Genomic DNA, 21,865 nt, shown 5'->3' on the forward strand with positions numbered 1-21,865 from the left:
AGTGACTCAGAGAAGCACCAAAGCACGGCAAGCAGCTGCTCACTCACAACATACCCACATATTGGTGAAACTGGAATCTGCCCTAGGTTGGACAGTGAACCATAAAACTATTTATAAGACTCAAACTATGGAGGATGAATTCATCGGTTTTGCAAACCCAAAGTTCAGATTTTTCACGTTTGCCTTTGAATTATTCCATTAAGTTCTTTGGCGTTTCACAGTTTGAAAGCACACCTTAGTAAGATGTTCTATCACATCCATCCTGAGTGTTCTGTGTCTAAATGGCTTCCCAAACCATTTGGTATTTAGTGGGTTACATTTCCTCTACCCCGGTGATCGTGGGTAACACTTTGGAAACCGATGATCTTGAGGATGGAATGGATAGCAAATGGGACTTGGCATGAGAGGTTGGGGGGGGCATTCCAGGCAGTTTTGTTGGGTGTTCCAAAGGGGAGGTCAATATGCTTGAGGATCCCACCATGTCTGCACCACTTCAGTTAGCTATAATTTCACATTTGTAATGCGCAAACTAATCAGCCCTATGGGTATCCAGGCGCTGGGGGCCCACGGAAGATTATATGAGCTATTGCCCAGAGTCACACGATGCTGAGCTGCGGACAGTACCGAACTGTTATTTCACCGCTGCATGGAACATACTTCTTTTAATTCAGGGAATTCTTCTTTGTTACGTCCCAAAATTTAAACACCATGGAGCGGGATATTTTGCTACAAAGCTGGCCCCATGAGCAATCAAAGCGTCCTCCGAACAAACACGACAATTATATTCACTTTCTGCGCGGCCTAATTGAGAAACTAGGAGGAGCCTACCTCAGCTTAGACTTACTTAAAGACTAGCCCCAGCACAACGTAGCTCCATATCAAACAACCCTGATCAAAAACACATCTCGTGTGTCTGTGCTTCCACAACAACCTGATGGACCGCAGTACTTAGAGCTCTTTAGTCATTTTCCAGCAGTACTCTGTCTGAAAACAAGTAGTGGCCCTAGTGTTTTCGCCAAGGAGATTTCCTTATATCAGTATCTTCCATCTTTAGTAATATAGGTCCCATTGGCTTCTCAGTCTAATATACACCATATGCGCCCTGAAGAAGGTGATACCCAAAGAATGGAAAGGGGCGACCACTCGGTCCCCCCGAACGTATGGCGGAGTGCCTCGATCCCCCCGGGAAGCCATTTTTGGGCGGGAGGCGCGTCTCGGCTGGTATGCCCGAAGCGGCGTAGCCGGGGCGCGTCTTTTCCCGCCCTAGAGTGGGCTGGCCTAGACACCGACGTAGCCAGCCCCGCCCTAGGGGCAGGCAGGGGCAGGTTTACGCCCGCCCTGAAGACGGATAAAAAGAGACGCAAGACCGGAAGACGTCCTCTTGTTCTTGTGCTCCGAAGTTGCACCTCCTCGCTACACGTGAGCTCGGGACAGAACGAAGAGCCAATTTTGAGCGTTTTGATCTTTTTCTTTGTCTTCTAGATACTTCGTCGGAGAGATGCCCAAGAAAGGCGCAAAGAGAATGACGACTGAGCAGATGGTTCGGGCCCTCTTTAAGGATATGTCCGACATAAAGAAGCGGCTGGCGGAGCGAGACGGGGAGGAGGGATCGGGCCAACCACCGGCTGGAGGGAGACCTAAGAGGCCGAGAAGGGTTCCAGCCGGGGGAAGTGTCCCGGCTCCCTCTGCCCCGCTCGAGGTGCCGACCCCGCTACCGATGGAGGGGAATCCAATCCCCGTTGTCATCGCCCCGACATCCAACGAGGATATGCCCCCCGAGCTGGCAGCACAGCTAGCAGCGTGGTTGGGCGATAGTACTGAGGGCGCCATGGCTGCCGAGGCACAGGCGCTGATAAGAAAGCTGCGTAAGGATAAAGAAGCAGCCAAGGTGACCGCACCGGTGGCGGTGATAGAAAAGCCGCAAGTGGTAGACGCAGCATCCGGTTCAGGTAAGCGGCCATTGCCGATCGCAAGGGACGAGTCAGCACCCTCTCGTAGAGAAAGATTGGGGCAGCATGTTCCCTTAGCAATAAAAGAAAAGATTTGGGCGGGGGAATACGTGAATATATTCTCCTTGCTTGTCGATCATTATGAGTTAGAGCATGTCAAGAGTCAGAAGGACCTAATGCATCCAAGTGTTTGGCGCGCAAAAATGGCCGCCTTCAAGGTAAATGAGAATATTGGCAACTGGGGCAATGCGTGGGGTATTTTTACATCGATTTTGGGGGAACGTAGGCCCGAGTTGCTTCCTGAGTTTCCCATTTATCAATCACGAATTATGGGTTACTCGACAGCGTATCAAGGTAACCATTGGTTCTGTTATGACAATCTGTTCAGGAAAGAAAAGGAGCATAACAAGAGTTTGACTTGGGATTGTTACGATTCTGTGACATGGGATAAAATGAAAGAATCAGGAATGTTAAAAATGCCATTGGTTGGGAGCAATGTTGTTGATTACTCCCGCCAAAATGTGGGGACGCCCTTTCGACCAAGTACGAGCACCGACGATTATTCGAGACCCGCAGGCAATACAGGGAAAAAGGGTTTCTGCTTTAATTTCAACAAGGGGAAATGTACCAGGCCTCCGGGATCGTGTAAATTCAAACATGAATGTAGTACTTGTGGGTCGTCCCATCCTGAGTCATCGTGCAGAGCCAGAACGAGTGAGAATGGGGGTAAGGGAAGCGCCAAACAGGTCTAAGATAGTCCGAGGGGCGCCTTTACCAACCCCGATTGATACCTTGGCAATGATTCCCTGGCTCAGCGAATACCCGGATCGTACTTCTGCTGGGGTGCTGCGGAACGGTTTTACACATGGTTTCCGCATCCCGGTGGGGGACTTTCAGGGTGTAGGGACGTGCAAAAATCAACTTTCCGTTTTACAACATACATCTGTAGTGCAAGAGAAAATTCAGAAAGAGGTTAGCCGGGGACGGGTCGCCGGCCCGTTTAGTGTACCCCCGGTACCGCATTTTGTCTGTTCTCCGTTAGGGGTGGTCCCCAAGAAGGACCCAGGTGAGTTTCGTTTGATCCATAATCTGTCTGCTCCACATGGTCTTTCGGTGAACGATGCAATTGATCCAGAGCTTTGTTCGGTGCGATACGCATCGTTTGATGAGGCAGTAGCCATCTTGAATCGCCTGGGGCCCGGGACGTTGATGGCGAAATCAGATATCGAGTCAGCGTTCCGGTTGCTCCCGGTACACCCAGACGACCAGCGTCTTCTGGGATTCGGGTTTCAGGGGTCATTTTACATGGATAGGTGTATGCCAATGGGATGCTCTATATCATGTGCTTATTTTGAGAAATTCGGTACTTTCCTGCAATGGGTGTTCACTATGAAAACGGGTTTCCGAAATGTAATGCACTACCTTGACGACTTTCTGTTCCTTGGCCCCGCCGGAAATCCCGAATGTGCCCAGGCCTTAGCTGAATTCTGTGTGTTGATGGGTCATTTTGGCGTGCCATTGGCACCAGGTAAAACTATGGGTCCCACGACTTGCCTCGAGTTTTTGGGGATCGAGTTGGACTCTAGGGAGGGGTGTTTCCGTTTACCAGCTAGCAAAGTGTTGAAGTTTAGGGCAGCCCTCCAAGTATGTTTAACTGCATCTAAGGTTACACTGCATCAGTTGCAACAATTGGTGGGGAAGTTGAACTTTGCCTTGAGAGTGATCCCAATGGCCCGCCCCTTTTCCCGCTCAATCGCCCAAGCAATGGTTGGCCTAAAGGAGGGTCATCATCGCACGAGGTTATCGGCCGAGGTCCGCCAGGACATGCGTATTTGGTTAGCATTTTTGGCGGACTTCAATGGTCGAGTCGTCTGGAACAAGCCAGCCGTATCCTCCGAGGAGCTTGGGCTATGGACAGATTCAGCGGGAAGCATAGGCTTTGGCGCCATCTTCGGCACAAAATGGTCTGCACAAAGGTGGCCCCTATGGTGGCACGAGAAGGGGCTGACGAGTAATATTGCTTTCCTTGAACTGTTTCCCATTCTGGTGGCCCTGAGAACCTGGCCTGAAGGGTTCAGAGATCATTCTGTCGTGTTCTGGTCTGACAATATGACCGTTGTAGAATGCATCAATAGTCAGGCAGCCCGTTGTAAACTGATTTTGAGGCTGCTCAAAGAAATTGTCCTACTGTGTATGCAACTGAACGTGATATTCAGAGCAAAACATGTCCCGGGGGTGATGAATCAGGCGGCTGATGCACTGTCTCGTTTTCACATGCAGGCTTTCTCGGGTTTCCTTCCTTCAGCGGACCCAGAGCCGGCACCCTTCCCCGAAGCTCTCTGGTCTCTCGGTGCCCCGAACTTCGTCACCTCGTGGGAGAGAGTCTAGTACCCAGGACAAGGAAGGCATATGAAGGGGCGTTTCAGGCCTATTTAGCCTTTTTGGGGACTGAGAGAGGGGGGCTTTGGGGTCGGGAAGAGTGGGTTGTACATTTTCTGATGTCCTTACGTAGGGCTGGGAAATCGGTGGCTACGGCCCAAAGGCATCGTGCCGCCATTTCCTTTGTTGCCAGGGCCCATAATATCCAGGACCCAACAGCGTCTTTTGCAGTACAAAAGGCGCTGCGCGGGTGGCAACGCCTTGAGGGTCGCAGAGTAGATGTGAGACGACCGATAGGTCTGGATAGGTTGTCCCAGTTGCTGGCCACACTCCCTACCACATGCTCGTCTCCTTTCGAGACGTGTTTGTTCCGGACTGCATTTACGCTGGCATTTCACGGGGCTATGAGGATAAGTGAGCTGGTTGCAAGAAACAAACAGGATGTGGTGGGGGGGTTGTGCCGGGAACACGTTCAGATCAGGGGCGATGCGATGATTGTCTCCTTTCTCAGGTCCAAGACCGACCAAGATGGGAGGGGGGACTGCACGATCATTCGCAGGACCCCCGGGTCCTCCATGTGTCCGGTACAGTGTTTAGAAGATTACCTAGCACGAAGGGTGGCATCATGGGGGGGGACTTTGTTGAGGCATGCAGACGCCACCCCGCTGACGAGGTTTCAGTTTCAGCGGGTGCTTGCAATGGCCATTGCCGCAGCGGGCTTGGACCCGGGCGAATTCGGGACCCATTCCTTTCGAATAGGGGCTGCCACTGAAGCTACAGCCAGGGGTCTTACTGTAGAGCAAGTGAAACGAGTGGGGCGTTGGTCCTCCAATTGTTATAAGAGATATGTGCGATTGCACATGTTGTGAAGCTGTAATCATATACTCACGCTTCTTGTCTTTTGTTTGTTTTCAGTTGCGCAAGCCTACGCGGCAGGGCGGACTATGCAGTCGACCCAACACCAGGCCAGCGGTCAGACATCACCGGCTGTGAGAAAGGAGGTGTGGGTCGTGGGCCACTCATACGTGAGACGGGCCGCAGACGTATTCAAAGCAGGTGACATGGTTCACGTACCTGGGGGATACGGGTACAGAGTGTCCTTCTACGGAAGAGGCGGTCTCTGTATTGACCAGTTTCAAGCATTCTTTGAGGGTTTGTTAGGGCGGATGAGGTCACCGCCGTCCATAGTCATAGTGCATTTAGGGGGCAATGATTTGGTCACCACCGGTAGACGACTTCTCCTGGAGGCTATGCTTTCCACGGTAAGTTGGTTAGCGAGGAGAGTTCCGGGGTGCATAATTGCGTGGTCTCATATGATCCCACGAAAAGTGTGGCGGGGGGCTATCTCGATCCCTGCTTTGAATCATTCTGTTAAAAAATTGAATAACAAAGTGAGTAGGTTGTTCCGTTCCAAGACATTGCATTCGATCTCGCATAGTTGTATTAATGATGACAGTATGTATTTGGGGGATGGTGTGCATTTGTCAAGGGTGGGGAATGAGTTACTCATAGGAGACTTCTTAGCTTGGTTAAAAACGTTAAAACATGACCTTTAGGTAGGAGTCTTGTGGGGGGTCCGGATAGCCGGTCAACTATCCGGACCTGTGGCGGTAAGGTCATGATCGGTGAGCACTAATTAGAAGATCCCTATGAGTGGGCGTCACCCAACACGGATGGGAGCGCTCGGGAGAGGTGGCCATTGGCCCCTCAGTGGGGAGGCGGTCCCGTCTAAGGGTGGGTCGCCGGAAGTAAAGGAAAGGCGGTCAAGGCCCCTTCCTTTGTAGGAGGGGTTACAGCCCCCTCCTGGGGAATTTCCCGGGGCCAGTGTCATCTGCGACGGCAGATGCGGTAAGTTGTGTGGGGTGGGGGGAGGTCCACGATACCTTCTAGATACCTCACACGAGTCTTCGAACGACCTTTAAATGGCGTCGAGTCTTAAGTGCCCCCGTCAAGTCAAGGGAAATTGTTAGTAGTTGCACTTGAGGTAAGCCTCTGTGCTGTCGCCCCTCCCAAGTGGGAGGGGTAAGTCTGGTTAGGGATCTTGACACCGGTTATGACCTTGCCGTTGGCCCTTAAACGTTAGGATGTACAATTTCAGTATTTCTAGAGAATGTTTTGTAGGATGCTAGTTCGGCTAGGAGAACCTCTGTATTAGAGAATATGTTAAGGTTAGCCAAACATCGCAATGTGTTAATGAAATTGTACATAACATGAAACGTTTAATGTTTTTAATTTTGTTTAATAAATACGGCCGGGAGGGTCACTCCCTCCCACTTCCAAAAACTTTAAGAACTGTTTCCGGTTTCCCTCCTTTTGGGGATTGTGTTGAGAGGGGGTGGCGGGTATCTCAGCCATATGGAAAGGGGCGACCACTCGGTCCCCCCGAACGTATGGCGGAGTGCCTCGATCCCCCCGGGAAGCCATTTTTGGGCGGGAGGCGCGTCTCGGCTGGTATGCCCGAAGCGGCGTAGCCGGGGCGCGTCTTTTCCCGCCCTAGAGTGGGCTGGCCTAGACACCGACGTAGCCAGCCCCGCCCTAGGGGCAGGCAGGGGCGGGTTTACGCCCGCCCTGAAGACGGATAAAAAGAGACGCAAGACCGGAAGAAGTCCTCTTGTTCTTGTGCTCCGAAGTTGCACCTCCTCGCTACACGTGAGCTCGGGACAGAACGAAGAGCCAATTTTGACCCACCCACCAGCCCCTGAGGACAGCCAGTTGTTTTGTAATAAAGTGAATTTATAAATATGTTTTCCGTTTCGTTTACAGGCTGTGAAGGTATCAGTTTGATGTTGAGCCTAATAAAGAATGGTGAATGTCGTGTAGGTTTTTACGATGAAAATGATTTGATATAGTGTTGTATCTTTAAGCATGCTCTTTCGGTCGTAGCGACCAATGTTTACATAGGTTTGAGTAAGAATTGTCGTATTTATTTTTTGGTAGGCGGTAAGGTCATGATCGGTGAGCACTAATTAGAAGATCCCTATGAGTGGGCGTCACCCAACACGGATGGGAGCGCTCGGGAGAGGTGGCCATTGGCCCCTCAGTGGGGAGGCGGTCCCGTCTAAGGGTGGGTCGCCGGAAGTAAAGGAAAGGCGGTCAAGGCCCCTTCCTTTGTAGGAGGGGTTACAGCCCCCTCCTGGGGAATTTCCCAGGGCCAGTGTCATCTGCGACGGCAGATGCGGTAAGTTGTGTGGGGTGGGGGGAGGTCCACGATACCTTCTAGATACCTCACACGAGTCTTCGAACGACCTTTAAATGGCGTCGAGTCTTAAGTGCCCCCGTCAAGTCAAGGGAAATTGTTAGTAGTTGCACTTGAGGTAAGCCTCTGTGCTGTCGCCCCTCCCAAGTGGGAGGGGTAAGTCTGGTTAGGGATCTTGACACCGGTTATGACCTTGCCGTTGGCCCTTAAACGTTAGGATGTACAATTTCAGTATTTCTAGAGAATGTTTTGTAGGATGCTAGTTCGGCTAGGAGAACCTCTGTATTAGAGAATATGTTAAGGTTAGCCAAACATCGCAATGTGTTAATGAAATTGTACATAACATGAAACGTTTAATGTTTTTAATTTTGTTTAATAAATACGGCCGGGAGGGTCACTCCCTCCCACTTCCAAAAACTTTAAGAACTGTTTCCGGTTTCCCTCCTTTTGGGGATTGTGTTGAGAGGGGGTGGCGGGTATCTCAGCCATAAGGGTGTTTCACCGAAACGCGCGTCAGCACTGTGAATAAGTTCCCTCAATGAACACATCTGGATTACTTGTTTTGGAAAACTGATGAATTATTTTGAAAAGTTTTCTTTGATGTGAAAATATTTTGTTTGATTATATTAATTCTGAAGGTTCTTTTGTTATGATGTTACATTAATTATAAAACAAATTCGTGGGTTTTGTTCTTTTGAGTTGGTGGAAAAAAATAAATCTGTATTGGTATATATATTGAGGGGACTTGGTGCATATTATGCTTTTTGTGATAAATGTGATGTATGGATTTGCAGTTTGCGTGAGGATGTTGGAGTTTGAATTTGATTGTATGTTGTGAGAGGATGTTTTGCAGTGGGATCTCATGTTTCTATAACCTTTTAGATAGGATATTTATTTGTGAATGCACTAATATATTTGTATTGAAAAGACAAAAAATAATAAATCAAATAATATCTAAATGATCTTGGATGATGTGAATATTTATGTTGGTGGTCTAGCCAGAGTGGTCGATAAAACGTATGACGTACAGCATACTCTAAAATGGTATAAGTAGAGTATCTCTTCTGTGCTTTATGGCTGTCTTCCCCCTGCTTCTCTACCTACATTTAACTCTAGGGGTCCCCATGTTAATAGTGTATGTTTGAGGATCCCACCATGTCTGCACCACTTCTGTAAGCTATAATTTCACATTTGTAAAGCACAAACTAATCAGCCCTAAGGGTATCGAGGCGCTGGGGGCCCACGGGAGATTACATGAGCTATTGCCCAGAGTCACACGATGCTGAGCTGCAGCCAGTACCAGGGCTCGAACCGGGAGCCCTGCGCTCTGGAGTCAGCAGCTCTTGTTGCTGCGCCACACCTCTCCCTCTTGGCTCACTGTATTTGCACTATGTGTCCATGACAAATCTGTGACATAATGTATCAAATCGGTATAAATATATTATAGATGTAGTTCATCTATCCGGAATACTCCAGCCTCCAATATTCCTTTGGTCGAACATGGGAAAAATCCCTATAAGATTCCAATGGGACTTCAGTTTCCAGCTGAGTTATATTGCAATCCTGATTCTCATCTGACTGTTAAGGACAACTTCATGAAGTACCGAGGACATCTCTAATATATCCTTAGGGAATTCATGTCAAAGGTCGGTTTTGAAAACTAGGTTATAATACACATCATGAGATTTTTTTTCCTGCCAATTAAATTAAATACTCTTACTTTGATAATGAAACAAAATGATGGCATAAAACTCTGGTAATCAATCACTAGTGACTAGAACACACGGAAATGCACAGTTTTACTGCAGGAGTTCATAGGAGAGCTCAAGACTTAAGATTTTAGAGCAGAATGTTTTTACATATTAAAAACGTGTTTATTTCTTTGGAAGAAACATTGACATAATCAGCATGTGATTTCCTAGAGGCTCATCAGCTGCCTGTGGGCGTTAGTATAAGCATTTGAATAAAACGTTTAAAATATTTTCTTTATTGATTTAGTAAGGGGCGTACAATAAAACTGTAGGTATTGCTAAAACTGGTGAATGGAATAGTACCCAAGTCAACATGCTACATAAAAATTCTCCCCCCTTAATTCTGACCTTCATTTTGCTACTTGCTTTTACATCTGGATATTCACCCGGTCCTAGAACTCGCCTCTAGCAACTCTTTAGAAATTGCAATTCATCCAATCCCTGCCTCACATATCTATCGTAAAATTCCCTTTTCGTTGTGAAATAATTTGCACCCCATAATAAACAAAAGACTGAAAGCACAAGACGATTGCTCCAACCTCAAATGATCCTGTCCCTCCTGTTGGGTGTATACCATCCCAACTTCAAAATCTCTTTTTATACCACAATACTAACACAGTCATGTGCTCACACCTCTGCTTCATTTTACTGCCACACCACCCCAATCCCCCACTAAATCGAAATCTCTACAAGAGTTGCCTTTAGCAGATGTACTCAGTGCATCTCCATGAACAACTTCTCTCTCACTCAAACATGTGGCCCCTTTCAGTACACGCGCCTTTTTCCGCCCTAAAAACCACCTACTCCCTTTTCAACTACAAAAACAACATTTCCTCACCATCTCTCAAGATTAGTTTTTCCTGCTGGGATCCGATCATTGCAATGACTGCTCTTCAACCCAAGATCATCTGCAATGACTCATCATTTGTCAAAAGCACCCTTAAAACCACAACCTCCTTTAACTCAAAATGATTCCGGACAGCAATAACCCACACCAGTCGAACATCGTATATATTGTATATATTTTGAACACGTGCTGCACTTCGATGTACAGCGTAGAAATGTATGTCTTCCTTTTCTTGACCGTCTCACGTCTCACCCACAATGGAGTTCCTCTTTGATGCAACCTCTACTCTCTCGTTATATGTCAAACAAATCGCATCACAAATAAATAAAAACACTGTAACATGTTTATCAAGTGATAAAAGTCCAGAAGAATAATCTTCTACATTGCACGCCCGGTTAAGAGGACATTTTTAAACCAATTTGCTACAGGCAACACAGAGTTGACTAGAACAAAATAATTTATCAGAATGAAGTGTCAGGTGGCCAATGTAGAGATCAAAGCATAAGCAAAACCCTTAGAAAGTACACTTAACATGGCAAGGATTTTCACTGATTGTGATGGCAGGTTGGAAATTCAGATTGAACAAACACAATATACACTTCATAAGCATGCATACATATAGATAAATTATTTCTGATCGCGTTCAGATTAGATCTACAAAATATGCCTTCTAAATCCAGGTTGTACGTGACGCACATAGTTGAGTTTTTTAAGCTAATACTATGTTATTTACACATTCCAAAAATCTTTTGTATTCAACAAGTGGCAAACGCTTTACTAATAAGCCCCAGAAATTGAATGACAAATTCAATAGTTGCGGCACATAAGCAGACAAAAACCGTTGGCCTGCTTCCTTGGCATGCAAACACTCATGGCACTTTTAGAGCAATACCATATACAAAATGTGAAGTTGCTCCAGTCTCTACTTTTGGTGATATAGGACCACAAGTGCCATCCTGAAGCATTAAATGTGATGGCTCCTACGTTGTTCCACCAAGTATTTGCTCCAACAAGAACTACGATCCCCGATACACTTGACATTAGTTATAAAAACAAATGCTTGCAAAGCCTAGATGTGACCTAACATTAGCTGTATTTACTCATCTGCGGAAGTAAGAAGGCGTCTAGTGGCAAAATATTATGTGAAGCCTTTGCCTTCTCTCCCTTGGGCCCATTCGACCTACTGCAAAGACTAGAGGGAGAAGGAACTGGTCATGATAGTGGTGCCAGAGCCTGCTGTTCCAAGAGTCCGCATCTTCACCCCACGAGACCTTCGCAGAGATTTGGTAGCGAGCTAGCTCCAAGTGGATAAAATTATGGTAAAAGCATGGAATTCCATGGACTGTTATTCTAATGCAGGGGCAATGCCACTGGGCTGCACCTAGAGGAAACCTCCAGCAAACCCAAGAAGGTTACTACTTGATCAATACCAAACCATTTGCAATATGACTGCTGTGTCAGTATTCACGTTTGCAATATATCTTCTCTTATACTCATTGACAACACCAGTATTTAAACATCGAGTCTATAGAGCTATCTTATAAGAAAGTTAAAGATCCCAGATTCAGTGCACTGAATCAAATGCATGCCTTTATTGTGTCACTGTATAGAATCTTATATTTTCTGAAGTTTTAAAACAAGCCCAGCATTAATGCGTTAATTTAATGGTGTCGGGGAATAATGCAAATTGCCTCAAAGTACCATATTAATGAAGCAACTTGACGCTATTGGAAAATCGGCTTCTAACCAATCTCAAATGATGAGATTATGTTTCTTTATTTAGATTTTTGACAGGGATTTGTCTCAATTGAAAACAAAAGAGTGTCATGTCAGTCTATAATTACCCTCCGTCTTATTTATAGCCTTTGTAGCTAAGGAACTTTAAATGCAAAAATCAACAAAAGAGTGTCATAATCATGATTATCTCTATCCAAATCAAATTGCTAAATGATGCGTTTACTAAAAATGGATGGTGGATTTTTCATATTTTGATAGAGATAATACTGCTGATGTTATAACGCAGTGAGTGATTCCTAATTATCTGCTCAGTGTAACACTGACTTCAATTACATGGGGACTGAGCGTCAATATAATAGATCCGTTTTCCACGAGGGATGAAATTTAACCCAAGGTAAGTTGGAGGGGGGCCTAATGTCAATTAGCTGTCTAAAGAGAACAAGAAACATTATATGAACCAGTGCCCATGCCTTCCTCAAGACTGTATTCCAGAGGCACTGCCTCGAATCGTTTGCAAAGCTGGAGAAGAAATCCATGTCATGTGACTTCCAAGAAAGCAACTACAGATTAGTAATCATCTCAAGTGATTACAATGGGGTGAAAATTAGGTTTCAACAAAAGGTTTCAGTTGTATCAAATGTATCATAGTTCTGCTCCCTACCAAGTTATAACTTCTTAAAGGATATATGGCTTTGGAAGCCATATATCCTTTAAGAGGCTATAATGCCACTCGTGGCACAGCTATTCAGGCTCAGCTTTCTAATCCTTTACAATAGACTGTATCTTATTCTTATCTCATGGCGCTTTTAAATTCATTCATGTAGCTATTCTCACTCACTCCGCAAGGTTCACATTTCCATATCTCAAACTGTGTTAATCTCCAGAGCAAAAGTGATATTGCAACAACTGAGAAAATTAACTGTACGTTAAAACGTTTCCACTGCGAAATGGCAGATGAATGAATCTTAAATTATTAATAGTAAGCTTTTTTAGACTACATTAATAATGTTCTGCAACAATCCACAATTACTAACCTATTATTTCTTGAATAAATACACTTTACACACTTTTAAAATCACAGTTCATCAATCCAAATGTTTCTACTGCAGCAGCTAGTATCCACCTCCAGCTTATAGTGCAAACTCTCTTCTACAGTTTATCAACTTAGAAATACCATTAATTGAGAAATAACTGCTTACCGCCTTACAGAGAGACACACAAATATCTTCAATTTGCACATTCACATTTTTGTCTTAGAAATTTGATCAATCCCAACATTGATATCTCAGGGAGGTACTACTTAATGTCATGAATAGAAGATCTGCATATCTACATACAAGTAATCAAACATCCAAATATAAAGTAGAGAACAAAAAGATGCTTACCTTTCACAAGCTCGTACAGTCCATGCAGCAATTATCCATAATGAGATACTAAAAACCAACAATACAGTTCCCGGGCATATTGTCATTAAAGTCTTCATTACAAAACGGGTATTGAAGTTTATTTTATTTAGTGCTCCAATGCTCCTAGACGAGGCATCAGTAAAAAGTTTGCTATGCAAAAGCATAACTCTGGCAATAAGATACAGTCTTAAGAACATTGGTATTGATAAAATAATATCCACGTCAGCTGTGGTTGTAGATGGAGTATAGGAAAAGGCAAGCCGTGCTGTCCATGTAAAAGTATAATTCCCTGGTATTGGATGAATAGCACACACAAGTATTTCTAGGCAGAGGAAGAAAATCCGCTCATATGTCATGGCTATTCTCCAGTCATCTGCGCCATTGTCCACCATAAACAGCTGAAAATGCAATGAAAAGCAGTTAATTTTTTAACTCAATATGCAAATTAAATAATTTTACATTATTCCAAATAGTAAGCATTAATATTCCTGTAGTTAAATAATTTATGCATTGAAGACCATTAAGTTAGGCCATTATAAAGTTTGCAGAGATTTGAAGCGAACAAGATAAGCTCTGTTCCATTAAAACGATCAACCCATTAAAAGGCTAAGAATTTTTTTTATAGAGCGACAACCTAATAGTGTAGTTTTAGTAGTTGTGAATACATTATGTCTCTCCTTGGATGGTGTCAAAAGCCTTTTATTAAAGAAAATATAAAGGGGCTGTAAAGTTTGTGTTTTAAACCCAATAATTATGTACATCACAGAGTTCACACTGTTGATGTTAAGTGTATTCTCATGGCACCTTAGCCACCACAACTTCTCCAACTCCTCAGCTACTGCCTCTAACAGTCATAGGATACATGGAATCCCCTTATGTCAGGTATTCTACATGTGTGGGCTCCATTGCACATGCTAGACTGAGTTCCTTTATACAAGCTCAAATACCATGCATGTCCCTTCCATACATAGGACATAACCAACAATGCTGCTTTGATAATCTACTACACAGTACTATTAGAATACGTTATACACATATAGGATATCATTATTTAAATATGTACAAATACCTAAATGCTTCAATGCAGGCTCAGTGAGACATTCCAGTCTCTACTCAAAGATCACAATTTTACATATGTTTGGCGAAAGAAGTAATCCCTCTGGTATTTTGGGGTTTTCACAGTTCTGCTGCTCCTTCTCTTATCAGCAGTTTCATTTATTCCCATCTCTACGTTATTTCTATTTTGAATATTCCCCCCATTGTTCTTCTCCATGTGATTCTTTTCCCAATTACCACTCTGTTGAGATTCAAAATTCTTGGAGTCTTCTGTCTTCACCACATTTGTGAAAAATGTGAGTACCTGAATCAGCTCATGGTATGTTGACCCATTCTTCATACATGTTGGATTCTCAATTCTGTCCTAGCACAAAAATGGACAGGTGGAACGAAGTTACACCAGAAGCCTGGCTGGACCACACAGCATAAATTTACACAATGAACCCCGGAGGAGAAAACATCAAAAGGACCCCCATGTCAGAAGGGGCTGAAGTTGAGATAGAAGACAAGACACACAAGGTGGGCCAAGCCGAGGAACCAAAAGAAATCATAAAGGTCATAAAAAGGATAAAAAAGGATGGAGCCCCAGGTCCCAATGGTAGCCCTGAGCTGTAAATTCCAATCAGCTCGCGAAATTTGGGTAACTTCGTGTTCTGCCAAAAATTCTGCGATCCGCGTCCTCGCAGAATTTTTTCCATGTTTGCGCTTTCAAAATGCGTGTTCGCGAGATATTTCTCCCTGAGCACACAAACAGCATTCGCAAACAGGAAAAAAGCATTGCGAACAGGAGGCACAAGCAATTCCGTGTGTTCGCTGAACTTTTGCGTGCTTGCAGAGATTTCTTACCATTTCGCGGAGCGTTGCGAGACTACGCATATTCTGCCAACCCCTACCCAATGGCCTTCAGGGCGGACTGTTTAAGCAGGACCCCAAAGGGTGGGCAGAGTTGCTATCACCTCTGTAGATAGAATGTAGAGCCTCAGCAGATGTGCCAGATGCATGGCACGGTTCGCTACTGCAGCCAATATAAAAAAAGGGAGCAAAAACTGACCCAAAAAATTATAGAGTCATTTCCTTGTTAGACATCGAAGGCAAAGCATATGCTAGTACTTTACTACAGGAACTAACAGCCTAGATCGAGGACAATGAAATACTACCTTTTTTTTCAAACTGGATTTTGAAAAGGCTGTTCTACTATAGATAACAATGTCTCTCTCGTTTCTGGCACTGCAGGCGAATACCAGTAACAATCTGCCAGTATTTGCATGCTTTTCAGACTATTCAGCAGCCTTCAACGGGGTAAACCGAAGCAAGCTATGGCACAAATTGCTCAGCTGGAAGATCCCGGATACACTACTGAAGGCAATCACGTCATTGTACACCAACACTTGGGTGAGAACCAAACTGGCGGCGGAGACAGTCACACACAAGCGGTCATCTGACTGAGGCCTAAATGAGGGCTGCGTTTTAGCACCAACACTGTTCAACCTTCACACTGCAGACTTGGGGAAAGTCCTACAAAGAGCAAGTCTGGCAACCCCGAGAATCGGACACCAACAACTACATGTGATCCAGTATGCCGATGATCTGGTGAGTCTCAATCACAGCAGAGTAGATTTGCAAAGAGATGTGAATGCATTAAACATCTACAACCCAGAAAACTGGCTTGTTGTGGTGTTTGGTAAATATTTGAAGAAAACAGGCTTAAAATGGAGACTGGACAGTAACAACATAGCCACAAAAAGAGCATACCACTACTTAGGAGAGCGGTTGAATGATAAATGCAAGGCAACTTTGCACCAGACTAAGATGCAAGCCAAAATAAAAGCCAACATATATGCACTGTGCAAACTGCAAGGTAACTTACATAGCCCTAACACGAAACCTATTATGAGAGTAACAAAATCCAAAATGCTCGCTATTGCTGGAAAGAGCATAGTGCTGGTGCTATGAAAGGCTTTTCAAGCTCCCTAAACACACACAAAATGCCCTGATTCAGCTCGAGTTTTGCTTGGGACAACAAAATCACGAATACAGGAGTACATTGGTAAAATTCTGGTTTAAGACAGCAACAGCCCAAAAAGGATCCCTTAAGGAGGTATTAAGAACAATATTTGAGGGGGAACCGAATCCATGGCAGAATTACTGCCTGGAGACAGTGGCTGAGTTGGGCTTAACCACAGTGCCCTGTTCCCAAGAAAAACTAAACTATCCAGCAATAAAGAGGTTGCTACATAAACAAACCACCTTGATATCAAGGAATGAAGATATAGCTAGACTCAAGAATATCAGAGGGTTGGTCAGCCTAACTAAAGCAAACCACCCTGATATCAAGGAATGAATATGTAGCTAGACTCAAGGATATCAGAGGGTTGGTCAGCCAACTAAAGCATACGATTTGCACAAAAACCAACCATATATGAACAACCCCCTAGGAAAGAAGTGCTTGAAAGATATTCAATGCACGCTCCTAGTCCCACTGTCAATAAAAGGAACTGAACCCGAACTGGAAATCGTTGAGCAGGATAACCAGATGCAGGCTGTGCAACTATAATGCAGAATTGTTTGTACACCTAATATGTTGATGCCCCGCCTACTGCAACATCAACGTAAATTGTTAAAACCAATATTTTTAAGGCATGGGTTTAGAAAATGCGTTGACGCACTGGCCCTGCTCCAGTCCTGCAATGAGCCCTCAGATCTGGTCAAATTTGGCAAATTCATGAATATGACACGGAGGGTCCAAATTGAAAACAGCACAGAAGAAAATTGTGCAGTTGCAATTGCTGAGACTCCTGTAGTAACTGAAGGAGACGAACAGAAAAGGACTGCATGGTCCCTACAAAAGCGCAATGCATCAAGTGATTTTTTTTTCTTCTCAAGAACATACAAGGAGCAGGGATCTTTCCAAATATAATTTTAAACCAATGTATTTTAGGGTAATGCCCAATTTTACAGATGGTCTGTTACAGGTGTTCAAATGATATTTTTCATTTTTTATATACAATTTGATATTTGTATTATAATGGCGTTAAATACATATTTATACAATAATGTTGATATCGTACTGCAACTTTGCAATGCTTACAAGTAACTATACAAATAAAATAATTCACGCATTCACCTAGTCTCCCACCCTCACATTTGTGGTTTTCACTGCGTGCCTTTTATTGACCCAATTTTCCGTTTAATTTGGTTTCAATCTTTTACATGTTCTCCAGCTGTTTTCTGATTTTCTAACATCATACTTAGTAGTCATCCATGCAAGACATATCACAGAATTGAGTTTAACACCTTCAGTGCGGTGCGAATTCTCGTGCTGTGCTGAAGGTTCTAATGAGCCAACGGGCTCATGACGGAACGGTTCCGTCAAGAGCACAGGCCAACCGACGCTCATGACGGAACCGTTCCGTCATGAGCATCGAAGGGGTTAAGATCTCTGAACTGTTCAAACTGAATTTCGCCTATGTTTGAGTCCATTGTTTGTTAATCTATTCATTTGTAATCTGACTAGAAGAGACTCTCTCAAGATCCCCCTGTTAGCTATAGCTCGTTGTATTGCTTCCTTGTGTACCATAATACATCTCAACCATACACTGGCCTCGAAGTGGTAAAGTATACACCTCTGTTTTATATCTCTCTTTTTTTAAATTCCTCCATTTTATTTGATAAAAGTTGTATTCAATTATCTGTTAAAATTGAGCGTTGCAATCCTGGTCTACTTAAAAGATTATTCAGGAATTTGGTCCCTACACAAGTCTCTTCACTGTTAATTATACAAACATATGGCCATCTCAAGTGTATTTCAATTCAATCTGTACAATGACATAATCCTGCCCTTCCTTTCCTTCTACTGGTTTTTATTAGATCTAGCGCTACATCTTTCAAAAATGTGTCTGGCAACATCCTGGAAACCATGGGCAGCATTTTAGGTTTTCAAATGTTATCACTGCATTATCATTCACAGCACTATCTCTAATTGTTCTCACGGCATGAATATCAATACATGGTCTCAAAAAATCCTATGTCAAGCCTTGCTTTTCTTGCTGCTTAAATACCCATGATGTGCAATACTCAAGCTGTCTCCGACAGCACCAGGGGGCACAAGTTTGGCACCTCTCGAGATTAAATCCGCTCATTCCGAAAAACCATCTCTCATTTCCAAACATTCCCACTTTGTGGACTACAACTCGTTTTATTTCCCCACTCCACTCGGCCTTTATTTTGGCAGCTACTTCTTGTAAGTTTTCATCCATGACTATCAAATCTTGCCATTTGTTTTCACTCATCGCTTCTTGTAGTATTTCGTATACTCCGGTTTCTTCCAGTTCTTCTATGACATCTTGTAGTTCTTCAAAACTAACTTCTTTCACATTAATCTAATTTTCTTAAGGTGAGCAGTAAATTTAGGCACAAATATATTGTAATATTCTGACATTACAAGGACCTGCACTAGCCCATCTTTATTTTCACGTCCAAAAAGCTTCTTTATTGCTTTTAGTAATTCATGCTTTGGCTCTCTGCCTTTCTGTATTATCTTGCGACCAATAGAAACTATTTTTTGTTTATAGAATTTGCACTTGGAACTTTTAAGATCAAGACCACATCTCCTAAGTCTAATTAGCACTTTATCAGTTTCTCCTTATGTTCGTTGCAAAAGGAACCAATATTTTATAGGTCATCTTGATACATTTTTATTCTCAAAATCCCTTTCAACACCCTTTTTATACAAAGTCTACATAGATGAGATTCTTGGATTGTTAATGCATGGGGTTCCTCTTTTTTATTTTATCTTCTTAACTTATCCTTACAGATTGCTGTTGGCCCACATGATCTTGGGGGTTGAGGAAGTGCCTCTACCCCCTTCAGCCTTGCCACTCTGAATCTGCACACTCTTTGTAGTAGACACAGATGGGCCTCAGTGATGCTTTGAAGACTCAAGTTTGCCCTCTCGAGGTCACCGGAGCCCACTGTTAGTTAGGTGGAGCGCTGCAGGTAAGCTGAATAAGGCGGGCAGACAATGAATACAGAAGAATTATATTTGCATCTTTATGCTCTCTATCAGTATGTTGTTTGGTTATAAGTCTATTCTGTTTACCTGTCCTCAAAACACATTTGAAAGTATTCTCATGTTCCTGATTTTATGACCTCTGTAAACAGGCTGACCTCATTCTAACAGCCAGTGTCTCAGCCTAGTCCTATGAAAGCAACCCGAGGAACGCCTACAAAGCAAAACTACACAGTGGTTGTCTCATCCAGTAAACCTTAATGAAGGACTGACCAATGCACATTTACTGATGGTTCTTGTAATGGTTTTTAACACGCTGTATTATTGTGGTTAGTTGAATGATTTGTAATGCTTTCTAAAGTTTATAGCACTCTTATTTTAAGCAAGCTGTACCCATTTTTACCATTAATTATCATCATCTTCCTGGTTCTAAACCTCATATCGCCAAGAAGAGTTGATTTACTTCACATTTTTCATTTTATTTCGAAGGGTAATTTTATATTCCTTTCTACTGTGTTAGTTTTAGGACTTATCTTCTAGAGTAGTCTTAATGCCTCTCCTATCTGGAGCTTGAGATACAGAGCTCAATCCATTGAGAACCCATTTCTCTTGGGCCTCATGCTATGATTATTTATACAGCTACAATCTTGATACTTGAAGACATTCTGCTATCAGGCCTACTGGCATCATGTTGAACTGCTCAGTCTTCCCCTAGCAATACACCTTTGTAGAATGCTCTTGGTTCTAGTGTACAAAACATTGAAAGAGCAAGAACCCCATGGACAGAAAATAACCTCTATTTATTCATCTCTAATCAAAGCTAACCTCTCGATTCCCATCTTCAACAACAGCAAAATTATGATTCAGTTATCTGATTCCACTTCATGCCATTCTGGTATTCCATTATATAGCTACCTTTACTGGTTAGAGCTTCCAATCCTTTCAGACACTGTTGGTAACTTACCTCAGCTCAAGATAATTTCAATTTTGCCATTTCTTTTATCTATCTTTTACTCACAACATATCCCATTCTCCCCCTAGAGCCTTTACTTTTCACTAATCATTTTTCAATATGAGGATGAGTCCACTATCAACCTGCCACACCAGCTGTCACCCAGCAATTTCTCAATTCATCTTCTCTAACTCTCCCCACATCATACCCTTTCTCACTATTCACCTTTTACAATACCGCTCTTGATGTAGCCACAGTGGAATTTCCATGCCCTTGGACCCTTTTCACTTATATGCTTGATGACTATTCCCTTCCTGTGCACTATGTACTCATGCCAGGTAGCTGTTGCAATAGCTTCAATGATGCCCTTAACACTGTCCCTCTCAGCCCTTGTATTATAACTTACCACCCTCATTGGCAAACTTGTCATCTTCAACTCTCACAAAAGCTCTGACAAACTCTGACGCCTAGACTTATGTCACTAACTCTAACTTTTGCTTTCTCTTTGAGGCACCTCTACTTATTCAACTCTTTGCTAAATAGGATAAACTCCCTCTACAGAGACTTAAACTTTCGAACACTCGCACTCCTGAGAACACTGCTGCCTAGAACCCTAATGAAAAGTTGAAAACCTTGTAATCATTTAAGCCAATCAACTTCCAAGTTTAAACAAAATGTTTCCACTTCTCGCTGAAGTGCTTAATGCTTTAATACAGGGCTTTTGTGCAAAGGCAACTAAATTATGGCAGAACACAGCAACCTTTAATAATATGTATTCTCCCTCTGAAGACTACCAGAACCCCAGGGACTATATTTTTTTCTCACAACAAATTTTATTGATTGATCAGGTAAAGGCATGTATACAGCTCTCCACAGTCAGGAGGTCGCTGCCAAATATCAACGCATGTCTCAATATCTTGGAAACCCAATCAATAAGAAAAAGACTGACCCCCGCCTATCTCCCCCCACCTCCCACAGCCACCCAACAACCCCTCTACCCACCCCTTATCCCTCCCTAACCCAGTGCACATGATCACCGCAAGCCTCCTGTAATTGTTTGTATCAAGCCAGGCACCATGCGCCTCCCTAGGCCTGAAGTCCATCGTCGAGATCCGGACCATCGTCGGGTTCTGCTGGAGGCTCCAGAGTTAAACCCCTATATTCAGCCACCTTTCCAGATTTTGTAATGTTTCCGGGGGCACCCTCTGGCCTCAAACATTGGGCGCTCCAGTCCCATAAAGTAGTCCAGTCCAGCCCTCCATGCGCTCAGGGGGGGGCTCGCTCATTCTTCCATGCTCGCGCCAAGTCCCGCTTGGCCACCACCAGATCCAGTAACAAAAGGTGACGTTTGTAGATATTCCCTCCCACACCCTCCAGCAAATGGAGAAGGCCCAAACGATGGGTACGGGGGAGATCCCATCCCAGTACCTCCGACAGACAGCTCCACACACCATTCCAGAACCTAGTCAGGCCAGCACAAGACCATACAGTATGCAACAGAGTACCCATCTCAGTTCCACATCGCAGGCACTCCGGGGACGCAATCAGGCCCGCCTTCCACAGCCGCTCCCGCGTATAGTAAGC

At 43.9% G+C, this 21,865-nt stretch overlaps 1 protein-coding gene across 1 annotated transcript in view; it reads right to left on the minus strand.

Annotated features, from left to right (window-relative positions):
• KCNN2 (potassium calcium-activated channel subfamily N member 2) overlaps positions 1 to 21,865 on the minus strand; it is a 553,541-nt gene that overhangs the window by 454,100 nt on the left and 77,576 nt on the right. Inside the window, exon 3 of the mRNA XM_086963017.1 lies at positions 13,245 to 13,663. Within this exon, the coding sequence (XP_086819143.1) occupies positions 13,245 to 13,663 (419 nt within the window). The remainder of the gene's footprint in view (positions 1 to 13,244; positions 13,664 to 21,865) is intronic.

The sequence above is a fragment of the Lissotriton vulgaris genome, chromosome 3_1 (genome assembly GCF_964263255.1).
Source record: "Lissotriton vulgaris chromosome 3_1, aLisVul1.2, whole genome shotgun sequence".
NCBI lineage: Eukaryota > Metazoa > Chordata > Amphibia > Caudata > Salamandridae > Lissotriton > Lissotriton vulgaris.